General features: G+C 40.6%; 2 protein-coding genes across 4 annotated transcripts in view; one reads left to right on the forward strand and one right to left on the reverse strand.

The window, feature by feature from the left end:
• The window catches only part of LOC118422563 (ficolin-1-like), a 2250-nt gene extending 796 nt beyond the window's left edge, over positions 1 to 1454 (reverse strand). Inside the window, exons 1-4 of the mRNA XM_035830191.1 lie at positions 1223 to 1454; positions 828 to 973; positions 395 to 491; positions 131 to 295 (exon numbers count right to left, since the gene is read on the reverse strand). Of these exons, the coding sequence (XP_035686084.1) occupies positions 131 to 295; positions 395 to 491; positions 828 to 905 (340 nt within the window). The 5' untranslated portion in view covers positions 906 to 973; positions 1223 to 1454. The remainder of the gene's footprint in view (positions 1 to 130; positions 296 to 394; positions 492 to 827; positions 974 to 1222) is intronic.
• Positions 1455 to 8440: 6986 nt separating this feature from the next.
• On the forward strand, positions 8441 to 21378 carry LOC118422557 (galactosylceramide sulfotransferase-like). Of its 3 annotated transcripts, none has more exons than XM_035830184.1 (5): positions 8441 to 9999; positions 10117 to 10296; positions 10782 to 13514; positions 19461 to 19640; positions 20011 to 21378. In XM_035830184.1, the coding sequence occupies exons 2-3, from the start codon at positions 10136 to 10138 to the stop codon at positions 12013 to 12015; spliced, it is 1395 nt and encodes a 464-aa protein (XP_035686077.1). In that variant the 5' UTR covers positions 8441 to 9999; positions 10117 to 10135; the 3' UTR covers positions 12016 to 13514; positions 19461 to 19640; positions 20011 to 21378. The 3 variants fall into 3 exon arrangements, with proteins under 3 accessions (XP_035686077.1, XP_035686078.1, XP_035686079.1); XM_035830185.1 differs by having other exon boundaries at positions 8441 to 9771; XM_035830186.1 differs by lacking the exons at positions 8441 to 9999; positions 10117 to 10296; positions 10782 to 13514 and adding an exon at positions 13521 to 13742.
• Positions 21379 to 22884: the final 1506 nt, after the last annotated feature.

A 22884-nucleotide genomic window follows, 5' to 3' on the forward strand; every position in this document is an offset into this window, starting at 1 on the left:
CTGACAAATGACCAAAGTGCAGGAAAATAATGCATGCTTGTTTCTTATGTTGGTGATTTTGATACACACTCAGTCATATAACAGTACGTGTGTACATGTGTGCATGTAGCAGTAGCCCTTGTGGTTATACCTGCAGTTCCTGAATATCCCTCCACGGTCAGCCTGTACAGGTTCCCTTCGTCCTCCACCCTGAAGTTGCTGTACTTGGCATAGGCCGAGTTTCCCTCGAAGTCTTTCAGGTCCACCCTCAGCTCGTACCCTCCCTGTGCCGTCAGGTGGTGCAGGTTGTCGTTACCTGATGGAATTATTTTGTGTTATTTAAGATTACTGGTTGCTCTAAATTCTTGTATAGAAAACACACAATTGGCACAAACTGACGAGCGATTTTACCTACCCAGCCAGAATTCTCCTCTCAGGTCCCCAAACCCTGTCTTGTAGGCCTGCCAATCCAGGTAGAAATCTACTGAACCATCTTGCCTTCTCTGGAACACCTGATAACCAGAAAAATTGAAGGGGTTCAGAATCAGACATACAAATACAAGATGAAAGACGTGTGAAAATACGTAGGTCAACCCCTTTTCTGGACTTTGGGCATCCAGAGGGCTCAAGGTAAGAAGAAGAATACCATAGCTAACCCAGAGCATGTAAGATCATTTGGAGTGACCCACAGTCGCGTGTATCTGATGAACAAAAATAAGATGGCAGGTTGGATCGGATAGGTGTTGGGTTTAAGTGAGGAATTAAGGAAATGGATTTTCAAATAAAGACAGCTCGTGCATTTATTGAGTTAAAAAGCCGGATCAAATACATATGATGTCATCAATTACCGTCCACCCTCCCTCGTCAGTGTCCATGTCACAGTAGACATGGATGGGGCTGATCCCTCCTCCTTCAGGGTAGATCATGTAGACTCCACTGGTATTGTGGCCGTTGTTGAGAAGTTCCTTGCAGGTGCGAAGGCCGGTTACCTTGTCTGAGGGCAAGGATGGGTAGAAACGCTATCAAAACGGCCATATATGATATGATTGTAAGAAACTTATCCCATACTACAACTCCTGTATTAGTTAGATAAGCCCTAAGTTAAGTTATAGCACTGTAGTTATGTAGATGCCATACTTTGTACCTCGTACAATTGTTGTGCAATAAAGTTATACATATGATATATGCTACAGACTTATATTCCAAGTTTGTATTTTCACAACAGTTTAACTTAACTCGTTACCTTGAAGTTGCTGCAGGTATGTGGCGTATTCCTGTAAGGTTGCTGATTGATGCTGCAGAGTTCCTTCCAGTAGCTGCAAACTGCTGGCCTGTTGCTGATTGGTGGTCTCTAGTTGCTGCAAGCTGGTGGCTTGTTGCTGATTGGTGGTCTCTAGTTGCTGCAAGCTGGTGGCGTGTTGCTGATTGGTGGCCTCTAGCTGCTGCAGAGTTCCCTGCAGCTGAGACTTGATTATTTAACACATTTATTTAGCCCTGAATAGTATTTTAGGACAGAAAACGTGATAGTTGGAAAAGTTGTGATAACTTGGTTTTTAGTGGTTATTTCAATAAATGTCTATATACTAGTGAAATAATGTGATAGAGGGGTGCTATCCCATTTTTTCTCTAGTAGACACAAATTAAGACCAATCTTTTAACCTTTATTAGTAAAATAATGGGATAAAGGGTTGCTATCACATTATTTCACTAATATACCGACATCTCTTACTAGTAAAATAATGTGATAGTGGGCTGCTATCTCATTATTTCACTAATAGAGACCATTTAACAATCTCTTACTAGTAAAATAATGTGATAGTGAGGTGCTCTCACATTATTTCACTAATAGATACAATCTTAACATCTCTTACTAGTGAAATAATATGATAAGGGGTTGCTATCACATTATTTCACTAATAGAGACCATCTATATATCGCTTACTAGTAAATTAATGTGATAAGGGGTAGCTATCACATTATTGCACTAATAGAGACCATCTATATATCTCTTACTAGTGAAATAATGTGATAAGGGGTTGCTATCACATTGTTTCACTAATAGAGACCATCCATATATCTCTACTAGAAAAATAATGTGGTAAGGGGTTGCTATCACATTGTTTCACTAATAGAGACCATCCATATATCTCTTACTAGTGAAATAATGTGATAAGGGGTTGCTATCACATTGTTTCACTAATAGAGACCATCCATATATCTCTTACTAGTAAAATAATGTGGTAAGGGGTTGCTATCACATTATTTCACTAATAGAGACCATCCATATATCTCTTACTAGTAAAATAATGTGATAAGGGTTTGCTATCACATTATTTCACTAATAGAGACCATCTATATATATCTCTTACTAGTGAAATAATGTGATAAGGGGTTGCTATCACATTGTTTCACTAATAGAGACCATCCATATATCTCTTACTAGTAAAATAATGTGGTAAGGGGTTGCTATCACATTATTTCACTAATAGAGACCATCCATATATCTCTTACTAGTAAAATAATGTGGTAAGGGGTTTCTATCACATTATTTCACTAATAGAGACCATCTATATATCTCTTACTAGTAAAATAATGTGATAAGGGTTGCTATCACATTATTTCACTAATAGATGCAATCTTAACATCTCTTCAAGTAAAATAATGTGATAGTGGTATTCTTCCAGTTGGGTGCGCTATATGTCAAGAGTACAGCTCCGCGGCATGTCTTGAATTAATGAATGAATAAATGAACGAACGAATGAAGGAATGAATGGTTCAATGACATTGTGCAACTAAAACTTCCCCGCAGTGACAATCGTACACTGATGAGATATATTCAACTGGCATTTTTCTTGCTTTGCAACGAATTGAAAACAGATGTATGGCTGGTGTATTCACCATCTTGGCCAAGCAGATGTAAGCGCCCCAGTCTGTACAGATTTTGCGCCTTTTTTTCTTGTCTTTTTCCTTCTTCCGTAAAACCCAACGACCTACATTTTCGTGCACAGTTCCAACAGGACTATAACAGTATACGCAGGGCGCAACACGCGTTGCCCACGTATTCATCCAGCAGTATGACGACACTCGTGTAATAACTTAAACTGGCCCACTCACCAACCCTTATCACGTTTTCTTTTTCACTAGTATAGAGTACGGAAGCTTACCAGTGAGAGGACCGCTGTACTCGTGTCAAATAGCGCATCCAACTAAAAGAAACCAGATAGGTCAGAAGCACGCTCATGCCCAGCGCCGCGCCAGGCGTAGATTGTAATCAGGCCACAAACAAAACTATATGGAAACCACGGTTTGTTCGGTTGGTTTGCTTCTTTGTCCCAGGGGAAGGGCTGTCTTTGCTATTACACCGCTAGTAGCCCTCGTGCGGCCATATAGTGTATGTGTTGTGTGCTGAACAGTAACAGAAACGCAGGACTGTTGTTCCGGAAACGTATGCGACAGGACGAGGTGTAGTTATGCTGTGTGCAGAAATGTAACAGAAGCACAGGACTGTTGTTCTAGAAACGTGTACGACAGGACGAGGTGTATCTATGGTGTGTTCAAAACTGTAACAGAAACACAGGACTGTTATTCCAGAAATGTTTAAGACAGGATGAGGTGTATCCTTGTTGTGTGCAGAACTTGGCTGTAACAGAAACACAGGACTGTTGTTCCAGAAACCAGATATAGTTAGTAGTCGGAAAAATTACACGGGCGCTCTTTTAATTTTTCCGACTACTACCATATCTGCGCGATTCAACCTCTGCTTGGAGAGTAGGCCACTAGCGGTTTGATATAGAAAAGACAGCCTGGGTATGAGCGTGCTTCTGACCAGTCTGGTTTATAATCGTAAGATTTTCTCATTTTCGTGGTTTCTAGTGTCAAAATTTTAATAATACGTATTTAGCAGACAAGCAAATTATCCTTACTGCACGCCAAGGCACAGCATTTTGCCTTGCCGGGCTTGAAGTGCCGACCTACCTTTTCCTGACGATATTCCTACCACGCGGCAAGGCACAGCTTTTTTAAAAAGATTTCTTGTTTCACTAGTAGTGGAAGCTTACCAGTGAACTAATGTGATGGGGCCGTGCTCTCACATTGATTTACTAGTAGACACTATCGTTTCTTCTAACTATTGAATCAATGTAATAGAGACGTGGTAGAAACACATTTTATACATGTACTAATGAAGTAATGTTTATAACCATGTCACTCCTCCTGGGGGGGGGGGGGGTATTTCTGCCTCCCTCCTTCACTTGTCGGTTCCTAGTTTTGTGAATGCATGTCTGTATATCTTGCAACTCGTAGACTGCACACTATCCACACTCCCTTCTGACCCACGCTCCTTCACGGCTTCGTAATAAATTGTCTTTACAATACGCGTACGCGTGTGAGTACTTTATTTGCAAGTTCTTGCCAGAGGGCTAATTGCAACATGAAGCATACAGAAGATATAGTAAACAATATCGTCTATTGGTAAACCAACGTGAGAGCACGGCCCTCTCACATTAGTTCCCTGGTAAGCTTCCGTACACTATACTAGTGAAAAAGAAAACGTGATAAGGGTTGGTGAGTGGGCCTGTTTAAGTTATTACACGAGTGTCGTCGTACTGCTGAATGAATACGTGGGCAACGCGTGTTGCGCCCTGCGTATACTGTTATAGTCCTGTTGGAACTGTGCACGAAAATGTAGGTCGTTGGGTTTTACGGAAGAAGGAAAAAGACAAGAAAAAAGGCGCAAAATCTGTACAGACTGGGGCACTTACATTTGCTTGGCCAGTTAGGTCATACTTAGGCAGAATCGTGGGAAGATCTGGACACATTGTATGAATTTCATGGTGTGATAGGACCCATGTGAGCGACACAAAATGATGTGCGGACGAGCGATTGACAAGAAAGACAAGGAAAAGACGCAACGTTTACAAGAAGTTGGCCAAGTTGGTGAATACAGTAGCCATACATCTGTTTTCATTTCGCTACAAGGGAAGAAAAAGGCCAGTTAAGTATATATGTGAATGATTGTCATTGCGCGTCATTGCGCGAAAGTTTTAGATGTACAATATCATTAAACCCTTCCTTCATTCACTAGTTAGAAGAAACAATATCGTCTATTGGTAAACCAGCGTGAGAGCACGGCCCTCTCACATTAGTTCCCTGGTAAGCTTCCGTACACTATACTAGTGAAAAAGAAAACGTGATAAGGGTTGGTGAGTGGGCCAGTTTAAGTTATTACACGAGTGTCGTCATACTGCTGGATGAATACGTGGGCAACGCGTGTTGCGCCCTGCGTATACTGTTATAGTCCTGTTGGAACTGTGCACGAAAATGTAGGTCGTTGGGTTTTACGGAAGAAGGAAAAAGACAAGAAAAAAAGGCGCAAAATCTGTACAGACTGGGGCGCTTACATCTGCTTGGCCAAGTTGGTGAATACACTAGCCATACATCTGTTTTCAATTCGTTGCAAAGCAGATGAATATATCATCAGTGTATGGTTGTCACTGCGCGGAATTCCTTCATTCATTCGTTTGTTTATTCATTCAATCATTCATTCGCTCATTCATTTATTCAAGACATGCCGCGGAGCTGTACTCTTGACATATAGCGCATCCATCTTGAAGCATCCCACTATCACATTTTTTTTACTAGAAATAGATATATAGATTGTGTCTATTAGTGAAAAAATGTGATAGCAACCCCTTATCACATTATTTTACTAGTAAGAGATGTTAAGATTGTATCTATTAGTGAAATAATGTGATAGAAAACCCTTATCACATTATTTTAGTAGTAAGAGATGTTAAGATTGTATCTATTAGTGAAATAATGTGATAGCAACCCCTTATCACATTATTTTACTAGTAAGAGATGTTAAGATTGTATCTATTAGTGAAATAATGTGATAGTAACCCCTTATCACATTATTTTACTAGTAAGAGATGTTAACATTGTATCTATCGGTGAAATAATGTGATAGCAACCCCTTATCACATTATTTTACTAGTAAGAGATGTTAAGATTGTATCTATTAGTGAAATAATGTGATAGCAACCCCTTATCACATTATTTTACTAGTAAGAGATATATAGATGGTCTCTATTAGTGAAATAATGTGATAGCAACCCCTTATCACATTATTTTACTAGTAAGAGATGTTAAGATTGTATCTATTGTATCCTGAAGGATCCCGAAAAATACCAAATTCCTTACGTTACCCGGTCAAAAGCATCTCTCATCCTTTCCAAGAACTTCATGGCGTACGACCTTGGATTCCCTCTGGGACTTTTTGATGACCGATCCTCTGTCGATGAGTTTGTTCAAAAGATAGCCAGGGAAATTGATTTGGTTCTTATTTTAGAGCACTTCAGCGAATCGCTGGTATTGCTGAGGCGGATGATGTGTTGGAAGCTGAAAGACATTTTGTATAACGTCAATCCCAAAAATCTGCGAAACTATACAAAACCGACAACAGAAAATGCAAGTTTAGTTGAGGCTCATCGTCGCTGGAGCAATGTGGATTATTTTTTGTATGATCATTTCAATGCGACGCTTTGGCAGAAAATTCAAGACGAGGACAACGATTTTCACCAAGAGGTGCGCCATTTTGAAAACGTACTGCAGTCAATGGCGACATACTGTACCAAGGCAATCCTGGCTAGGGCAGCAAACAAGACGGTACCAAATGTGACGCCAGTTTTTACGTGGGAAGTTAACAATACAGCGGGAAGGCAGACAATTCCGAGAACAGCTTGGCACGATCAGTTTGACATAGATCCGCACTTGTGCCTAAAGCTGAAAATGGAATGGCAGGACTGGGAATACGTTTTGAAAAAGAAACATGTGCACAGGCCGATGGTGAAAAACGGTTCAGATACAGTCAGAAGCGCTATACAATTCAACCATCTGAAAATTCTGGATCAAACCCTACTGTCAAATGTCTTCAACATAACTTAGGAACAGGACGTGTAATGACAAAAGACAGCGTTTTAAAAGTTAGATATTCTTAGTGCTTGTGTTAGTTTCTGTAAGCTTTATGGATAATGCATGCGCAGCGTACGAAAATTATTGCCATGGCCACGGTTTTATTGTTTATAAGTATGAATGGTTGTTGGTGTTGGTGTGCTTTACTATTCGTGTTATATCCATTAGCCTGGCTGTATGAATATGTTTTTTACGCGATTAATGTTTGTAGGCATCGCTGAAAGCAAAAAAGGAGGTCTACTTTCTTATGAGTGAGGAGTGACCTATTGTAAATGTTTCTCATTGATTCCACAAATGAGGTCCTCTTTTGCATAAATCATATCAGTCGATCATCTTCACTATCTAAATATTATAATGCCAAATGTCGCAAGAATTAAATTCTCATCCTTTGACATTATGCTATTAGAACACTTTTTCATGAATTGTGCAAACTAGGTAACAATTTGTACGATGGGTGTCTGTCGATATTTCTCTATATTTCAGTTACATAAGTCATGTTTGAGTTACATTAGTCATGTTTGAGTGTCCTATTATGAAATGATGTGGATTAATAAACTGTCCTCATTAATTATGCAAATTAGCCCCTGATTTGCATTGATAGTCCTTAATTACAGAAGGCATATCCGAAGCTATCTACATTCCAAATATCATGACGACCCGTCAATCCCTTCTCGAGAAATTTCACCCTCCAAAGGAATGATACAACTGCGGACAAATTTATGCATAATTCCGTGAATCTTTGCCAATCGAACATATGCTACTCAGTTGGGCTAATATTTTTGTCTATTTCTGCTACATTTGTCATATGTTTGAGTATCCTGTTATGAAATACAGTGGATTGTCCTCATTATTTTTACACAAACGCCCCTGCAGTTTCATAGAAAGCTGCTAGGGGTCCAAAGCCTGCACCAGTTCGTATCATAAGCTATCTACCACGAAAAAAAATTGCATACTCAGGTGAAAAAAAGAACGTTCTGCTGCATGCAAATGATGCAATACAATGCCATACAGTATGGAAGACCAAGAGTTGAGGTCAGTTTATTTCCCTTTATTACTTGTTTCTCATTGTGTCGTTCCTAAGATGATTACCAGAAGATTTATTTTTAAGCACATTTTGAACTTTTTTTTACATATTGCAATACATTTTCGCTTATATTCGGCTTCTAAGTTAAGTAGAAATGTTTATGCTGCTCATGTCCTTCCAAATTCAACGCTAGATATCAATAACACGCCTGGCCATGCATTACAACTGTTTATTCAATACCAATTTGTGTGTACAATGTGCACAATATGTTATTACTCTGTGACTGGAGGGTAACCTCCAGCGACAGAGTCTTGTGATCACTTTATGCGTTGAGTGTTCGCACCTATAACTCTATGTTCCGTTTGTCGCAATCGTATGTGGTTTGGCATGTCGTCTGTTACTCCGTTGCGAAATGACGCACGTTCTTTTTTTTCGTGGTAGCTGTTTTTATCATGGATGTAATAATTTCAGTTTTTTTCACCCCTACGCCGTCCGGTAAAGTGGTTCAGGTCTTCGTTATGATCGCACATTAAGCCTTGAGTTAATTGAATATCGTCAAGCAGATGTTGTCCTCGTCGGAATACGCCATCTCGTTCGGGCTTTGTGTTTCCAGTACTGAGGTTGGTTTGATATAGCATACTGTTCACATTTTGCGTGGTTGATAGTCATATGCATTTTATGGTTAGAACGTGTTTGATCCTTGGGTTCTTTTTTTCGTGGTAGCTTTTTTCATTACCGATGTAATAATTTGAGAAATCACCCCTATTTCCCTGGTATTGTGGAGCAGCTGGCCTATTGGTTCTCCATCTCTGTCTGTGTTGACCGTGAGATTGTACTGTTCTTCTGTCGGCCTATGGTTGGTTGGTGGATCTGCCCGTTCAGCATGAGGGATCTTCTCACCTTGGTTCCATGGTGTGTCGCACATCTTGAACCTGACGCTCTGACGCTTTTCGCTGACTTTGTTCCTCTGCGGCATGGTAGCTCAGAAAAGTGAATCCTATTCTCTGCCTGGATAAAGTCTGAGATTCTTGGAGAAACCTGCTCAAGTTTATAGGATTGCCCTAAATTATAAAAAAAAATGTTGTTACTCTGCTGCCCTGCCTTAGCCACTATGCTCCCAGCTAGGCTTGCGATGCCCACCCTGGCCCTTACAGACACCTGTTTGATTGATTGCTGTCATATGCTCATTGAATGTCAGAAAGCTTTAATATTTTGTTGTGTGTCGTAGAACTCTCCCCTCTTAACTTTTAAGTGTAAAAAACATGAATTCTGCCCATTTGGCATCCCCAGTACAGGTCAGACATCAACGTTGCTTGCTCCCATTGAAACCTAGCATAAGAGACAGTGAAACAAGTCCTTGTAAAAGTGCTTACCTTTATTTCAATCTTAAAAATTCTTCTCCAGCAGTTAGTCACAAGGGAATACTTGAGAAACATGCAAAGAAAACAGAGGGTTGTTCGGCTCGTTCACCCAGCACAGCTGACAAAAGAAAACAAACCTTACACCTTTGACCCAGTTTTACTGCCATCCGCAGGACCCAATAACTCAGATCTGTCCCTACTGTTAACTGAAGAAATTTTGACCAAAATAGGAAAGATCAAACCCTACCTGTCACTTCTAACAAAAAGAAAACCTTCAAGGTTGGGCAAAAATTTCCAAAGAAAAGAAGGATTTTCAAAGGTTCTAAGTAGGGAAAGCTTGGGGTTAAAGACGCAAGACGTGTAACTAAGATAGCCGAGAGAAACGTTATCTGTACCTGACACTTGAGGCGGGAATACTACACGGGAACACCATAGGTGAGTTTTGTTTGATCATTTTTGCTCAAGCAAAAATGATCAAACATCAGTAACAAGCCGTTGAGAAAGTCAGTGGTCTTTTCTTCGCAAAGGAGTAATCATAGAACTGCCACAAGGTAGGGAAAGCTTGGGGCAAAGACGTTTAAAAAGCAAGACGTGTAACTAAGGTAGCAAAACGTTATCTGTACCTGGCGCTTGAGGCGGGAATACTACACGGGAACACCATAGGTGAGTTTTGTTTGATCATTTTTGCTCAAGCAACAACACATCCCCCCCCCCCCCCCAAACAAAAGCCGGCAGCTTGCTCTGGAACTGCAATAATCTAACGGTATTTTCTAAATATAGGATCATCAAAGTTGCAGACATGGTGACTCACATGGCGAGCTCGCGAATGACTACGGCGTTTTGGGGCTGCACTTTTTTGGGTTTCCTCGTCTTCGTTGGGATCGGCTTCATTTCCACAAACATGTATGAGGACAGCATGCCGAGTTCAAACTGGGCGCCACCTCACAAGATGCCCAACAGGTACTGTAACTTGCGCTTCATTAATATAGTCATGAAGTTTGTAGCTCGAAGGCAAGGTTCCCCAAATCAAACTGTCCCAAGCGTGACTGTGTCTGTATCCCCCTCATGTCGAGTGCAGATATCCTGATCTAGATAGAGTGTATTTTTTTAAATTCTAAGTCCTGGTGTAATATTCATATTATATCACCTTACTCAGAGTCTGCTTCCAAAAAAAGAAGTCAACCTAAACCCGTTTAGAAATAATTAACACAAGGATTTGAGTAGATCTAGCCACTTTTTACACTAATGTTTATCACTGAAATGTATGTCTCCTATGTTTCCACCATGTACTTGCAATTAGCCTCCGAACATGAACTTGCAAATAAACTTTCTATATGTATTACATGTATCAGTAATAAACAAGTAAAGAAGATGAGATAACGACTGTTCGGAAACGCATCAGAAAGTATTACTAGTGACCAATTTCCTTCATAATTCATTAACAGGAAATTTTCCGGCACACGTGGTGAAGAAATCTGTGACGTCAAGCAAAACTTCGTGTTCGTGAAGGTACACAAAGCAGGAGGAACAACAGCAACCTGCATCTTCCAACGCTTCGGCTACGAACACAACCTGACCTTCGTTCTTCCAATGAATATCAAGAGTGACATCGGCTGGCCCAACATCTTCAAACGAGAAGACTTCATTCCGTCGGCGGACGGCACATTTAACCTTCTAGTTGATCACACTGTCTATCATAGGAAGTTGTTAGATCACATCATGCCTCCCGATACTGTCTACATCGCCATTCTTAGACATCCACTAGCTCAACTCAGATCTGTTTTCAACTGGTATGGCCTTGCCAAAAGGTTCCCTGAATTGAAAGGAGCTCGAGTAGACCCTGTTGCTTCGTTCCTGAAGGATCCCGAAAAATACCAAATTCCTCTCGTTGCCCGGTCAAAAGCACCTCACACCCTTTCCAAGAACTTCATGGCGTACGATCTTGGATTCCCTCCAGGACTTTTTGATGACCGATCCTCTGTCGATGAGTTTGTTCAAAAGATAGCTAGAGAAATTGATTTGGTTCTTATTTTAGAGCACTTCAGCGAATCGCTTGTATTGTTGAGGCGGATGATGTGCTGGAAGTTAAAAGACATTCTGTATAACGTTAGTCCCAAAAATCTACGGAAATATACAAAACCTACAACAGAAAATGCAAGTTTAGTTGAGGCTCATCGTCGCTGGAGCAATGTGGATTATTTTTTGTATGATCATTTCAATGCGACGCTTTGGCAGAAAATTCAAGACGAGGACAACGATTTTCACCAAGAGGTGCGCCATTTTGAAAACGTACTGCAGTCAATGACCACATACTGTACCAAGGCAATCCTGGAATTCGAAGTTCAGAAGAGACTGGTCACTCGTAGAGCTAGGGCAGCAATCAAGAAGGTACCAAATGTAACGCTAGTTACTACGTGGGAAGTTAACAATGCAGCGGGAAGGCAGACAATTCCGAGAACAGCTTGGCACGATCAGTTTGATATAGATCCGCACTTGTGCCTAAAGCTGAGAATGGAATGGCAGGACTGGGAATACGTTTTGAAAAAGAAACACAAGCTGATGGTGAAAAACGGTTCAGATACAGTCAGAAGCGCTATACAATTCAACCGTCTGAAAATTCTGGATCAAACCCTACTTTCAAATGTCTTCAACATGACGTACGAACAGGACGTGCAATGACAAAAGACAGCGTTTTAAAAGTTAGATATTCTTAGTGATTGTGTTTCTGTAAGCTATATGGATGTCATCTTCCAGGAAGCCCAAAAACTGATGCGAAAATTATTGCCATGGCGACGGTTTTATTGTTTAGAAGTATGAATGATTGTTGGTGTTGGTGTGCTTTACTTTTCGTGTTCTATCCATTCGCCTGACTGTATGAATATGCATTTTACGCGATTAATGTTTGTAGGGCCTTGCTGACAACAAGAAAGGAGGTTTGACTTTCTTATGAGTGAGGAGTGACCTATTGTAAATGTTTCTCATTGATTCCACAAATGAGGTCCTCTTTTGCATAAATCATATCTTCTCTATCTAAATAACAAAATGCTCATATGAATATAAAAGTCTTAGCAAGGGGCATTTTCTACTAAACTCCAGTTTGCAGTTTTTGCAGCTTACCATTATAATGCCAAATGTCGCAAGAATTAAATTCTCATCCTTTGACATTATGCTATTATAACACTTTCTCATGAATTGTGCAAACTAGGTAACAATTTGTACGATGGGTGTCTGTCGATATTTCTCTATATTTCAGTTACATAAGTCATGTTTGAGTTACATTAGTCATGTTTGAGTGTCCTATTATGAAATGATGTGGATTAATAAACTGTCCTCATTAATTATGCAAATTAGCCCCTGATTTGCATTGATAGTCCTTAATTACAGAAGGCATATCCGAAGCTATCTACATTCCAAATATCATGACGATCCGTCAATCCCTTCTCGAGAAATTTCACCCTCCAAAGGAATGATACAACTGCGCACGCGCGGACTAATTTATGCATAATTCCGTGAATCTTTGCCAATCGAACATATGCTACTCAGTTGGGCTAATATTTTTGTCTATTTCTGCTCATCGAATGTCAGAAAGCTTTAATATTTTGTTGTCTTAGAACTCTCCCCTCTTAACTTTTAATTGTAGAAAACATGAATTCTGCCCATTTGGCATCCCCAGTACAGTTCAGACATCAACGTTGCTTGCTCCCATTTAAACCTAGCATAAGAGACAGTGAAACAAGTCCTTGTAAAAGTACTTACCTTTATTTCAATCTTAAAAATTCTTCTCCAGCAGTTAGTCACAAGGGAATACTTGAGAAACATGCAAAGAAAACAGGGGGTTGTTCGGCTCGTTCACGCAGCACAGCTGACAAAAGAAAACAAACCTTACACCTTTGACCCAGTTTTACTGCCATCCGCAGGACCCAACAACTCAGATCTGTCCCTACTGTTAACTGAAGAAATTTTGACCAAATTAGGAAAGATCAGACCCTACCTGTCACTTCTAACAAAAAAAAACCTTCAAGGTTGGGCAAAAATTTCCAAAGAAAAGAAGGATTTTCAAAGGTTTTAAGTAGGGAAAGCTTGGGGTTAAAGACGCAAGACGTGTAACTAAGATAGCCGAGAGAAACGTTATCTGTACCTGACGCTTGAGGCGGGAATACTACACGGGAACACCATAGGTGAGTTTTGTTTGATCATTTTTGCTCAAGCAAAAATGATCAAACATCAGTGACAAGCCGTTGAAAAATTTAATGGTCTTTTCTTCGCAAAGGAGTAATCGTAGAACTGCCACAAGGTAGGGAAAGCTTGGGACAAAGACGTTTAAAAAGCAAGACGTGTAACTAAGGTAGCAAAACGTTATCTGTACCTGGCGCTTGAGGCGGGAATACTACACGGGAACACCATAGGTGAGTTTTGTTTGATCATTTTTGCTCTCAGCTTGAAGCATATGTCAAACATCAGTGACAAGCCTTTGAGAAAGTTAATGATCTTTTCTTCGCAAAGGAGTAATCGTAGAACTGCCACAAGGTAGGGAAAGCTTGGGGCAAAGACGTTTAAAAAGCAAGACGTGTGTAACTAACGGGGGCCGCCCTAAGATGTTACGCTTTTTTACGCACTCGAACTCACGGTGCTCCATCACTAGTTGCCAAAAAGTGGTCAAGTTTAGATCAATGAATTTTTAACACATTCATCTAAAGACCATACTTGGATAAGGAATGCATTCATACGGTTCATGAACCCTTCACCCTCCGCGTTACAACTGGCAAACACCGAGGACGTTATCGTGAATATAACTTCCGATTTTGAGCTGCGTTAGACAGTGCGCCCTAACTTGCCACGCTTGTGTAATTTGCTCTCTTCGGAATCTGCCTGGTGACCAATTTAGAGAAACATAAATAAAAATTCTACTTAAAGCTAAACGATATTAGCTTTCATTTGACAGTAGAATTGTGATTGTGTGTGCTTCTTGTCTCCAGCGAGGAGGGCTCAATCTATCACAATCCAGGTCGTGTTTTCATGGGAAATGGGCGAAATGCACTGAATGCTGCGGTCCGACTAACAAAATCATTACGAAAAACGACAACGCCAAAATCACAAAAAAACTCTGTGAACGTATTGGGAAACATATTCGACACCAATCTGTGAAGTTTCATTTTTATGCACGGTACGAATCATTGTTAGAGTAACAAATCTTTTGGGCGTTCGCTCGTCTGCCACCTTCGGGGCCACACTCCCTGGCCAAACAACGACGGTGATGCTTATGTTGTTTTTCTATGGCCGGTCTTCTACTCAACAAACATTTGAAGACCAATAGTGTGTAGTGTTTTGAGAAGCTTTATTTCATATGTGTATGACAGTTGTGTGACTGTTTTGTACAGGTTGTATATTTAGGGACACGAGCCACCAATACCTAGTAACAGGTGACCACAGTGATTCGGCGTTACCAACATTATTGTGAAAATTCTGCCTGCAAAAAAAAGGGAAGTGAATATGTGTAAATATTTTTTAATGGAAAAAAAACAGTTGTTTGTTTGGACTTGGTTTATTTACCTTTCTAATCATCATAGTCAGTGGCAACAAACACGGCGTACTTATGCATAATACGATCAGCAAAAAGTCTGTGGCATCTTAGGGCAGGAAGCATCTTAGGGCGGCCCCCGTCAAGATAGCAAAACGTTATCTGTACCTGACGCGACATTTGTTTAGTTTGCAGTACCGCAGTTAATCCTGAAAAAAGTTCTCGGCCTCACTTAGACAGAACCGACGGAAATATTTACGAAGGATGAGGCCTATTATAAAAATGAACACGATCATATCCGGTTTGGTGGTGTTCTGATACCAAGGCAGCTTGGGTTCCTTGAAGTTCTAAGCCCTTGCGTGGAAAGAATGTTAACTTGTGGCACTGCAGACTAGATAATGCACAGGTTAATCCGGTTACTCAAGTTACACATACCTGTAGCTACTTCCTGCTCTGTCATGATACGGGGCCTATAGGACATCAGTAGCGAATGCCTTATCTGCAAGTCCGACAAAGGGCATCAGTGAACCACAGAAGAATACCGTTACAAGTCAATGCATCGTCAACCAAGGTGTATGAGTACGTTCCGGGACGATTACACTTGTCCAAATAGATCTGATTACAAACTATAGTTCCACGAAACACATACCTTTACCAAACAATCAAGGCTTATTATGGATAATGCCCTTATCAAAGACTTTTAAATTAATAGGTCTTACTCGTGTATTAAGGCACCTACCGTGAATGTGTGTTTTCCTCCTTATTTTGTTGATCCTTACTTGGCATGGAAAAGTGAAAGCGTGGTGGCTTGGCCTTGTTTATGAATAAGCTTTAATCACTTTGACACTGGAAATCAGTTGGGATGGACAAAAGGGAATTTTCAACCGTTATATGCGCAGTTTCATGCAGCCGTTTACTTCTGGTAGGTACTTAATACAGGAACAACTTTGCCTGTATTTCTAGGATAAAACTCTCCAAATTAGCACTTCCTGGTGATAATGAGACTGGGACAAAGATTAGTGGCCCTTCTCATCCGCAAACAAATAAACATCGTGGCAGGCAAAATAACATACCTGGGGCAAACCTGTCACCAACTGTACACATATGGCATACAGCTGCTAACCAGGAGGCTTGGAGTGTCCCAGAAAATAGGTCAACATCTGAGGTTCAATTGAAATATTCCTTTTCTTCATTAATTGTTTAGATGAAGCCCAGATTTTCATATAATACATTTCAGGATTTTAATCATAACCTAAGGTATGTTCATACCAAAAATAATGCAAACTTACACGACTTACTCCCTGCCCAAAGACGTATCCACTAGCCAAAAATCGTGAACCTGCCACTTGAGGATAACTTTAACACCAACTTCGACGCTCCGCTGCAGTACCACAACTTGTCGCCAGGACACCCATTATCGAACCGTCGTTTTCCAAACCCCTAAATAACTATCCACAGCGTCAAAAGTTATCTTGTCCGGAAATACACACACGCACACACTCGCCCCTCTGCACTCACGGCGACAGAAAGTGCCAGGTGAACCATTTTCGTACAAAACCTTGGTATACCGAACGCTGCCCGAGTTATATGAGATTAACCTACATACTGGGACACACAAAAATTTTGTAACCAAAACATAACCTTCTTGGCGAAGGTAATGATCAAATGGGGAACTCCAGTGTTTGAACGTGTACTTCTGCCTACGAAGAGGTCACAAAATTATGTCACCGTTCCTTGGAACTGTTAGTTTCCGGGCTTGTATTTTTCATGAAATCCGCAATGGCATTGGTGGCGCTCTTGTACGGACCTGTTAATGACTTTCTATGCCAAACTTTGCTTGTCTTGAACCTACACTTAACCTTTGTATTTGTATACATGATAGAATATTAATGTGTCTACTGCCCTCTTTTAAGTTTTTGTGCTGTGATCTCACGTTATTCAACCGGTGTTACAGCGATGTCGACCCGACTAACCCCCCCCCCCCCAAAAACAAACACACACCCGTTTTACTTCACCCAGTGACTTGACAAAAAGAGGCAGGTAGTTTACAGACTATAGGGTGATCTGTAATGATTAAGCAAGTATAAAACAGCTAAACACTGGTATTAGATACGTCATCTGATGCAACACCACCTACCGTGACTGTGCACCTTGAACAATTAATTGACTTAAATGTGTGCTGTCTCGTGTTGTCTCAGAATGTTAAGTTTGCTGAAGTTTGATACCACATGTAGTGCAACCCGAGCCAGGTGACACTCGCCGACGTTTATTCCCAATCCCGAATAGTGATTTGTTTCGTACGGCTCTGCACATTTATTTGCTTTCTTTGCGTGCATTATGCCAAGCATTACTGAAGCTACCTACATACCAAATATCATGACGATCCAGCATCCCTTCTTGAGTTATTCTCGTCCAAAGTCTGTAACAAAATCGGGTCCTGCAGTTGAAAATAAACTTACAGCACTTTGTCTCTGCCTCAAAACATATTTACCATGTAAAGATCATGACCATATTATGAGTTTCATATCGGAAGTTCTGCTGCAGTACCATAATAAAGTCGCTCGTCATCGAACATCGTTTTTCTGATCCCTATGTACGCGAACCAAGTAGGTGTCGGTAAAATATCACCCTCAGTTTCTCGAACCATGCTGTCCACAGAAGACAAGCCCTAATTGTAAGGATTAGGTCACATTTCAAAACCAGGGCCCGGCCGAGTAGCCTTTGGGAGCAAAGCTAATGATATAAAAGATATACAAATACACAAAATGTCAAAATAAGATTCATTGGCATGATTTGTGCACATTTCTAAGGATACATTTTAATTTTTCGTTTCTTAAAATATCCCAGCCTGGCCCCGGTTTGGAAATGTGACCTAAGCCTAAGACGGCACCCAAAACATTAACATCTTGGCGAATGCAACAACAACAACAACAACATTCCTAACACACGCTTTCCTTGACTTCTGGAACAAAAAAAACACAAACAAGGTGAATACGTCATCACTATGACAATTTGCACTGAACTGGAGGCGGGAATGCTACACGGTAACACCATATGTGAGTTTTTTGTTGTTGTCATTTTCGCTCTCAGCTTGAAGCTTATGTCAAACATCATTGACAACCCGTCTTCGTCAATGAGTAATCATAGGACTTCAACTAAGTCGTAAAAGCTTGGGGCAAAGAAGTTTAAAAGCAAGGCATGTAACTAGCTAGCGTAACGTTACTTGTACTTTTACCACAGCCAAGGGCACAACTACTCAAATTTGGGGCATATTTACGCTCTTAGCTTGAAACATCATTGACTAGCCGTCTTCGTAAATGAGTTATCATAGAACTTCCATGGCCAAAAAATCGAAAAAGCTTGGGGCAAAGAAGTTTAAGTGCAAGGCATGTAACTAGGTAGCGTAACGTTACTTGTACCTTTACCACAGCCGAGGGTAGACTCCCTTAATTGCAGTCTTCGGAACGGGGCTGGGTTCCACAGCAAACTCCTTTTCTCGGCAAACTCCCTTTCCCGGCACAAGAGAACATACCCAACCTTGAAAATCGCCCCCCCCCCCCCCAAAAAAAACACCCCAGCCCCGTTCCGAAGACTGCAAGGGAGTCTAAGCTGAGGGAACAGCTACTCAAATTTCGGGGAATATTTACGAATGATGATGAGGCCTTTTATAAATATGAATAAACAAAGCTCAAACCACGGGTCCGACGTTGTACCGCCCTTGCTTAAACTATACATTGTGCTCATAACTTTGGACGCAAGAACGGCCATCGTTGAAAATCAGTAGGTACAGCGAGAAAAAAACACGGGTTAGGAAGAAATACTTTACTGTGCTAGCGCATAGACTGACTACACAGAAAAATTAGGTTTAGCTCTGATCTCCCCAAAGTGTATGTGTCCAGAAAATAATATGGGACAAAGGAATAAAAAGTATAATGTAACGTTTTTTACATGACTGGTTTCGTTATCTATTGGTACAATCTAGCTATGTCCTCTGGTCTGAGGCATAAGGAGTCAGGCATATCCAGGCATGCTACCGGAGGTTATTTATACCTATCACAACACAGCAAGTGAATTTTGTGGAGGACATTAACCTTTGCGTCCACTAATTTTCACCTAATTTCTAAAGACAATTACCCTCCAGAAATGGTCAACATGCACTTGATGCAGAAAATGGGGGAAGATACGACGTAAATGTCTTTCAGTTCTATAAAAAAAACGACTTGGTACTGTAAATAGTCATTTTATTTGCACATGTCATGTAACGTTAGAAATTTCTATTTCTATTTTTCTGTCCGGCGGTAAAACAGGCTCTCGGTTCAGGAGAATTCAGTTGAGACGAAGTGAGCATAGCCAGTATCATGTAGTCACAGTCAATCTGCCCAAGGAGGTTAAATTATCCGCTACAAAGATAGCACATAGAGACTCAGCCACAGAACTTCTGTTATTTTTTTGTATCTTTTGACCTGGACGTGCTATGGTCTTGATTTTTTTCAGTGACAGATAGCTTGTGACGAAAGGAAGGCGTGGTGTGTTTACCCCCTCCCCCCAAAAAGCCTAGCAGCTTGCTCTGGAACTGCAATAATCTAACGGTCTTTTCTAAATATAGGATCATCAAAGTTGCAGACATGGTGACACACATGGCGAGCTCGAGAATGACTACGGCGTTTTGGGGCTGCACTTTTTTGGGTTTCCTCGTCTTCGTTGGGATCGGCTTTATTTCCACAAACATGTATGAGAACAGCATGCCGAGTTCAAACTGGGCGCCACCTCACAAGATGCCCAACAGGTACTGTAACTTGCGCTTCATTAATATATTCATGAAGTTTGTAGCTCGAAGGCAAGGTTCCCCAAATCAAACTGTCCCAAGCGTGACTGTGTCTGTATCCCCCTCATGTCGAGTGCAGATATCCTGATCTAGATAGAGTGTATTGTTTTTAAAATTCTAAGTCCTGGTGTAATATTCATATTATATCACTGTCATATATGTCTCCGAGGTTTCCACCATGTACTTGCAATATGCCTCCGGGAATGAACTTGCAAATAAACTTTCTATATGTATTACACGTATCAGTAATAAACAAGTAGAGAAGATAAGATAACGCATCAGAAAATATTACATGTAGTAGTGAACAATTTCCTTTAAAATTCATTAACAGGAAATTTTCCGGCACACGTGGTGAAGAAATCTGTGACGTCAAGCAAAACTTCGTGTTCGTGAAGGTACACAAAGCAGGAGGAACAACAGCAACCTGCATCTTCCAACGCTTCGGCTACGAACACAACCTGACCTTCGTTCTTCCTATGAAGATCAATAGTGAGGTCGGCTGGCCCAACATCTTAAAACGAGAAGACTTCATTCCGTCGGCGGACGGCACATTTAACGTTCTAGTTGATCACACTGTCTATCATAGGAAGTTGTTAGATCATATCATGCCTCCCGATACTGTCTACATCGCCATTCTTAGACATCCACTAGCTCAACTCAGATCTGTTTTCAACGGGTATGGCCTTGCCAAAAGGTTCCCTGAATTGAAAGGAGTAGACCCTGTTGCTTCGTTCCTGAAGGATCCCGAAAAATACCAAATTCCTTACGTCACAAAGTCAAAAGCACCTTACACCCTTTCCAAGAACTTCATGGCGTACGATCTTGGATTCCCTCCAGGACTTTTTGATGACCGATCCTCTGTCGATGAGTTTGTCCAAAAGATAGCCAGAGAAATTGATTTGGTTCTTATTCTAGAGCACTTCAGCGAATCACTTGTATTGTTGAGGCGGATGATGTGCTGGACGTTGAAAGACATTCTGTATAATGTTAGTCCCAAAAATCTGAAGGAGTACAGAAAACCAACAACGGAAAATGCAAGTTTAGTTGAGGCTCATCGTCGCTGGAGCAATGTGGATTATATTTTATATGATTATTTCAATGCGACGCTTTGGCAGAAAATTCAAGATGAGAACAACGATTTTCACCAAGAGGTGCGCCATTTTGAAAACGTACTGCAGTCAATGACGACAAACTGTACCAAGGCAAATGTGACGCCAGTTTCTACGTGGGAAGTTAACAATGCAGCGGGAAGGCAGACAATTCCGAGAACAGCTTGGCACGATCAGTTTGATATAGATCCGCACTTGTGCCTAAAGCTGAAAATGGAATGGCAGGACTGGGAATACGTTTTGAAAAAGAAACATGTGCACAGGCCGATGGTGAAAAATGGTACAGATATAGTCAAAAGCACCATACAGTACACACGCCCCAAAATTCTGGATCAAACCCTACTTTCAAATGTCTTCAACATAACGTCGGAACAGGACGTGTAATTGCAAAAGACGGCGTTTTAAAAGTTAGACATATTCTTAGTGCTTGTGTTAGCTTCTGTAAGCCTTGATACTGTTCATTGTTTTCCCTATACTAATCTGGACACAGCCACTTGTGGTTTTAGTGTTAGCTAGGCCATGTTGATTCGATTATATGATGTCATCCTCTGGGAAGCTCAAAACTGATGTGAGCGTACGAATAAAGCGTTTTGCAAAAAAAAAGTTGCCTTCATTATAAAATCTAAGTGTATGGCATGCCGAACAATAGTCTTCATTTTTATTCTTTTACATTTTTTCTTTGACTGTGAAATCAACTTTGTCATTTTACGACATTACTATCCTTTTTACGATATTTTTTTTGATTATAGAAATATCATAGAAATTCGTCGTTTCTTAGTCTAGTTATCCTCCATGAATCAGTTTACATAAACGCCCCTGCAGTTCTATCAAAACCTGCTAGGGGTCCCAAACCTATACCACTTCTTATCATAAGCTATCTACCATCAAAAATTCAATGCTAGATAACAGGAACACACCTAGATTAAAACTGTTTATTCAATACCCATTTCTGTGTACAAGGTGCACAATTTGTTACTCAACTGACAAGTTCTATCTCAAAGACACAACAATATCCAAGCAAATTTATTACATATCCATATACTCAGAAGTTATTTGAGGCAGACGAAAAAGAATGTTGCTACCATTCTGGAACAAGGTGGCCACTCTTGTACAAGAATGGCCGCAAAATCACGAAATAAAGCTTCAAGAAAGAACAAAAGACTATCGTTCACTACTATTAAAAAAACTAAGTACGTACTTTGGGCACAAGTCCTACACACCCTCATACCAAATTTTAGGTTATTTGGCTTTAGCACAAGGGCATAGGAGCAAAACATGTACATTTGTTGTCAAAATAGCCCCCAAATTGCTTATTTTTTAAGTAATGTAAGTTATAAAAAGTGTTCATGGACATCGCCCTTTGCCGAGTTCCCGGCGAACCGAAAAATTAATATTCTCCGTCTATATCTCCGTTTGTATCTCGATTTCCATAACAATGTCCAGACGTGATTTGTTTATTACTCAGGGCCCTTCACCTTTGACATATTACTCATTCCTGTCGCTGTGCATGCGTACTCGAGACGGTGAAAATACTTATATTTCAAAAGCTGACTTGGTTGAGCCATGTTTGGAAATGTGTCTTACCGTAACCTGACAGGTGGTGCTATTAAATAGGTCAATCATCTAATGAAATGCTACCATACATTAGAGGATCCGGCCTGGTAGAGAAAATCTATTTTCCTGTTGCCGGATCGATCCTCTCAGAACATTTCTGGAAAGCCGAATAAATAAATACGTCCGGGTCCACACCGTACACCTGGATGAGAGCAATTGATTGTTCTAAAAATCAGACAAAAATGATAACATAAAAAATAAAACATATATGTACATGTAATGCGCGGTTTTAAAGTTTACAGCCGGTTATGACTGGAATGGTTGAAACAGCAACACCTAGCTACATTGTGGGAAGGAACCAGTTAGTTCTAGTATTGTCCTGATCAAGGTGACAGACGGTGACCTAAACGTCGGCTGGGAAAAATTGAAACTTGTTTGAGTACAAATACCTCGTTATATCATTTAACCTCCTTGGTCACACAGTGATTAACTGAACTATTCACGGATGTACGTACGTGCAAATGTAACAATAGCGTCCTTGG

This window comes from Branchiostoma floridae, chromosome 9, assembly GCF_000003815.2.
Source record: "Branchiostoma floridae strain S238N-H82 chromosome 9, Bfl_VNyyK, whole genome shotgun sequence".
In the NCBI taxonomy this organism is placed as follows: domain Eukaryota; kingdom Metazoa; phylum Chordata; class Leptocardii; order Amphioxiformes; family Branchiostomatidae; genus Branchiostoma; species Branchiostoma floridae.

Bases quoted from the DNA above. Each gene is read 5' to 3' on its own strand.
- LOC118422557 (XM_035830184.1), top strand. From the start codon at position 10,136: ATGGTGACTCACATGGCGAGCTCGCGAATGACTACGGCGTTTTGGGGC. The intron at 10,297-10,781 runs GTACTGTAACTT...ATTCATTAACAG, and splicing joins CCTCACAAGATGCCCAACAG to GAAATTTTCCGGCACACGTG.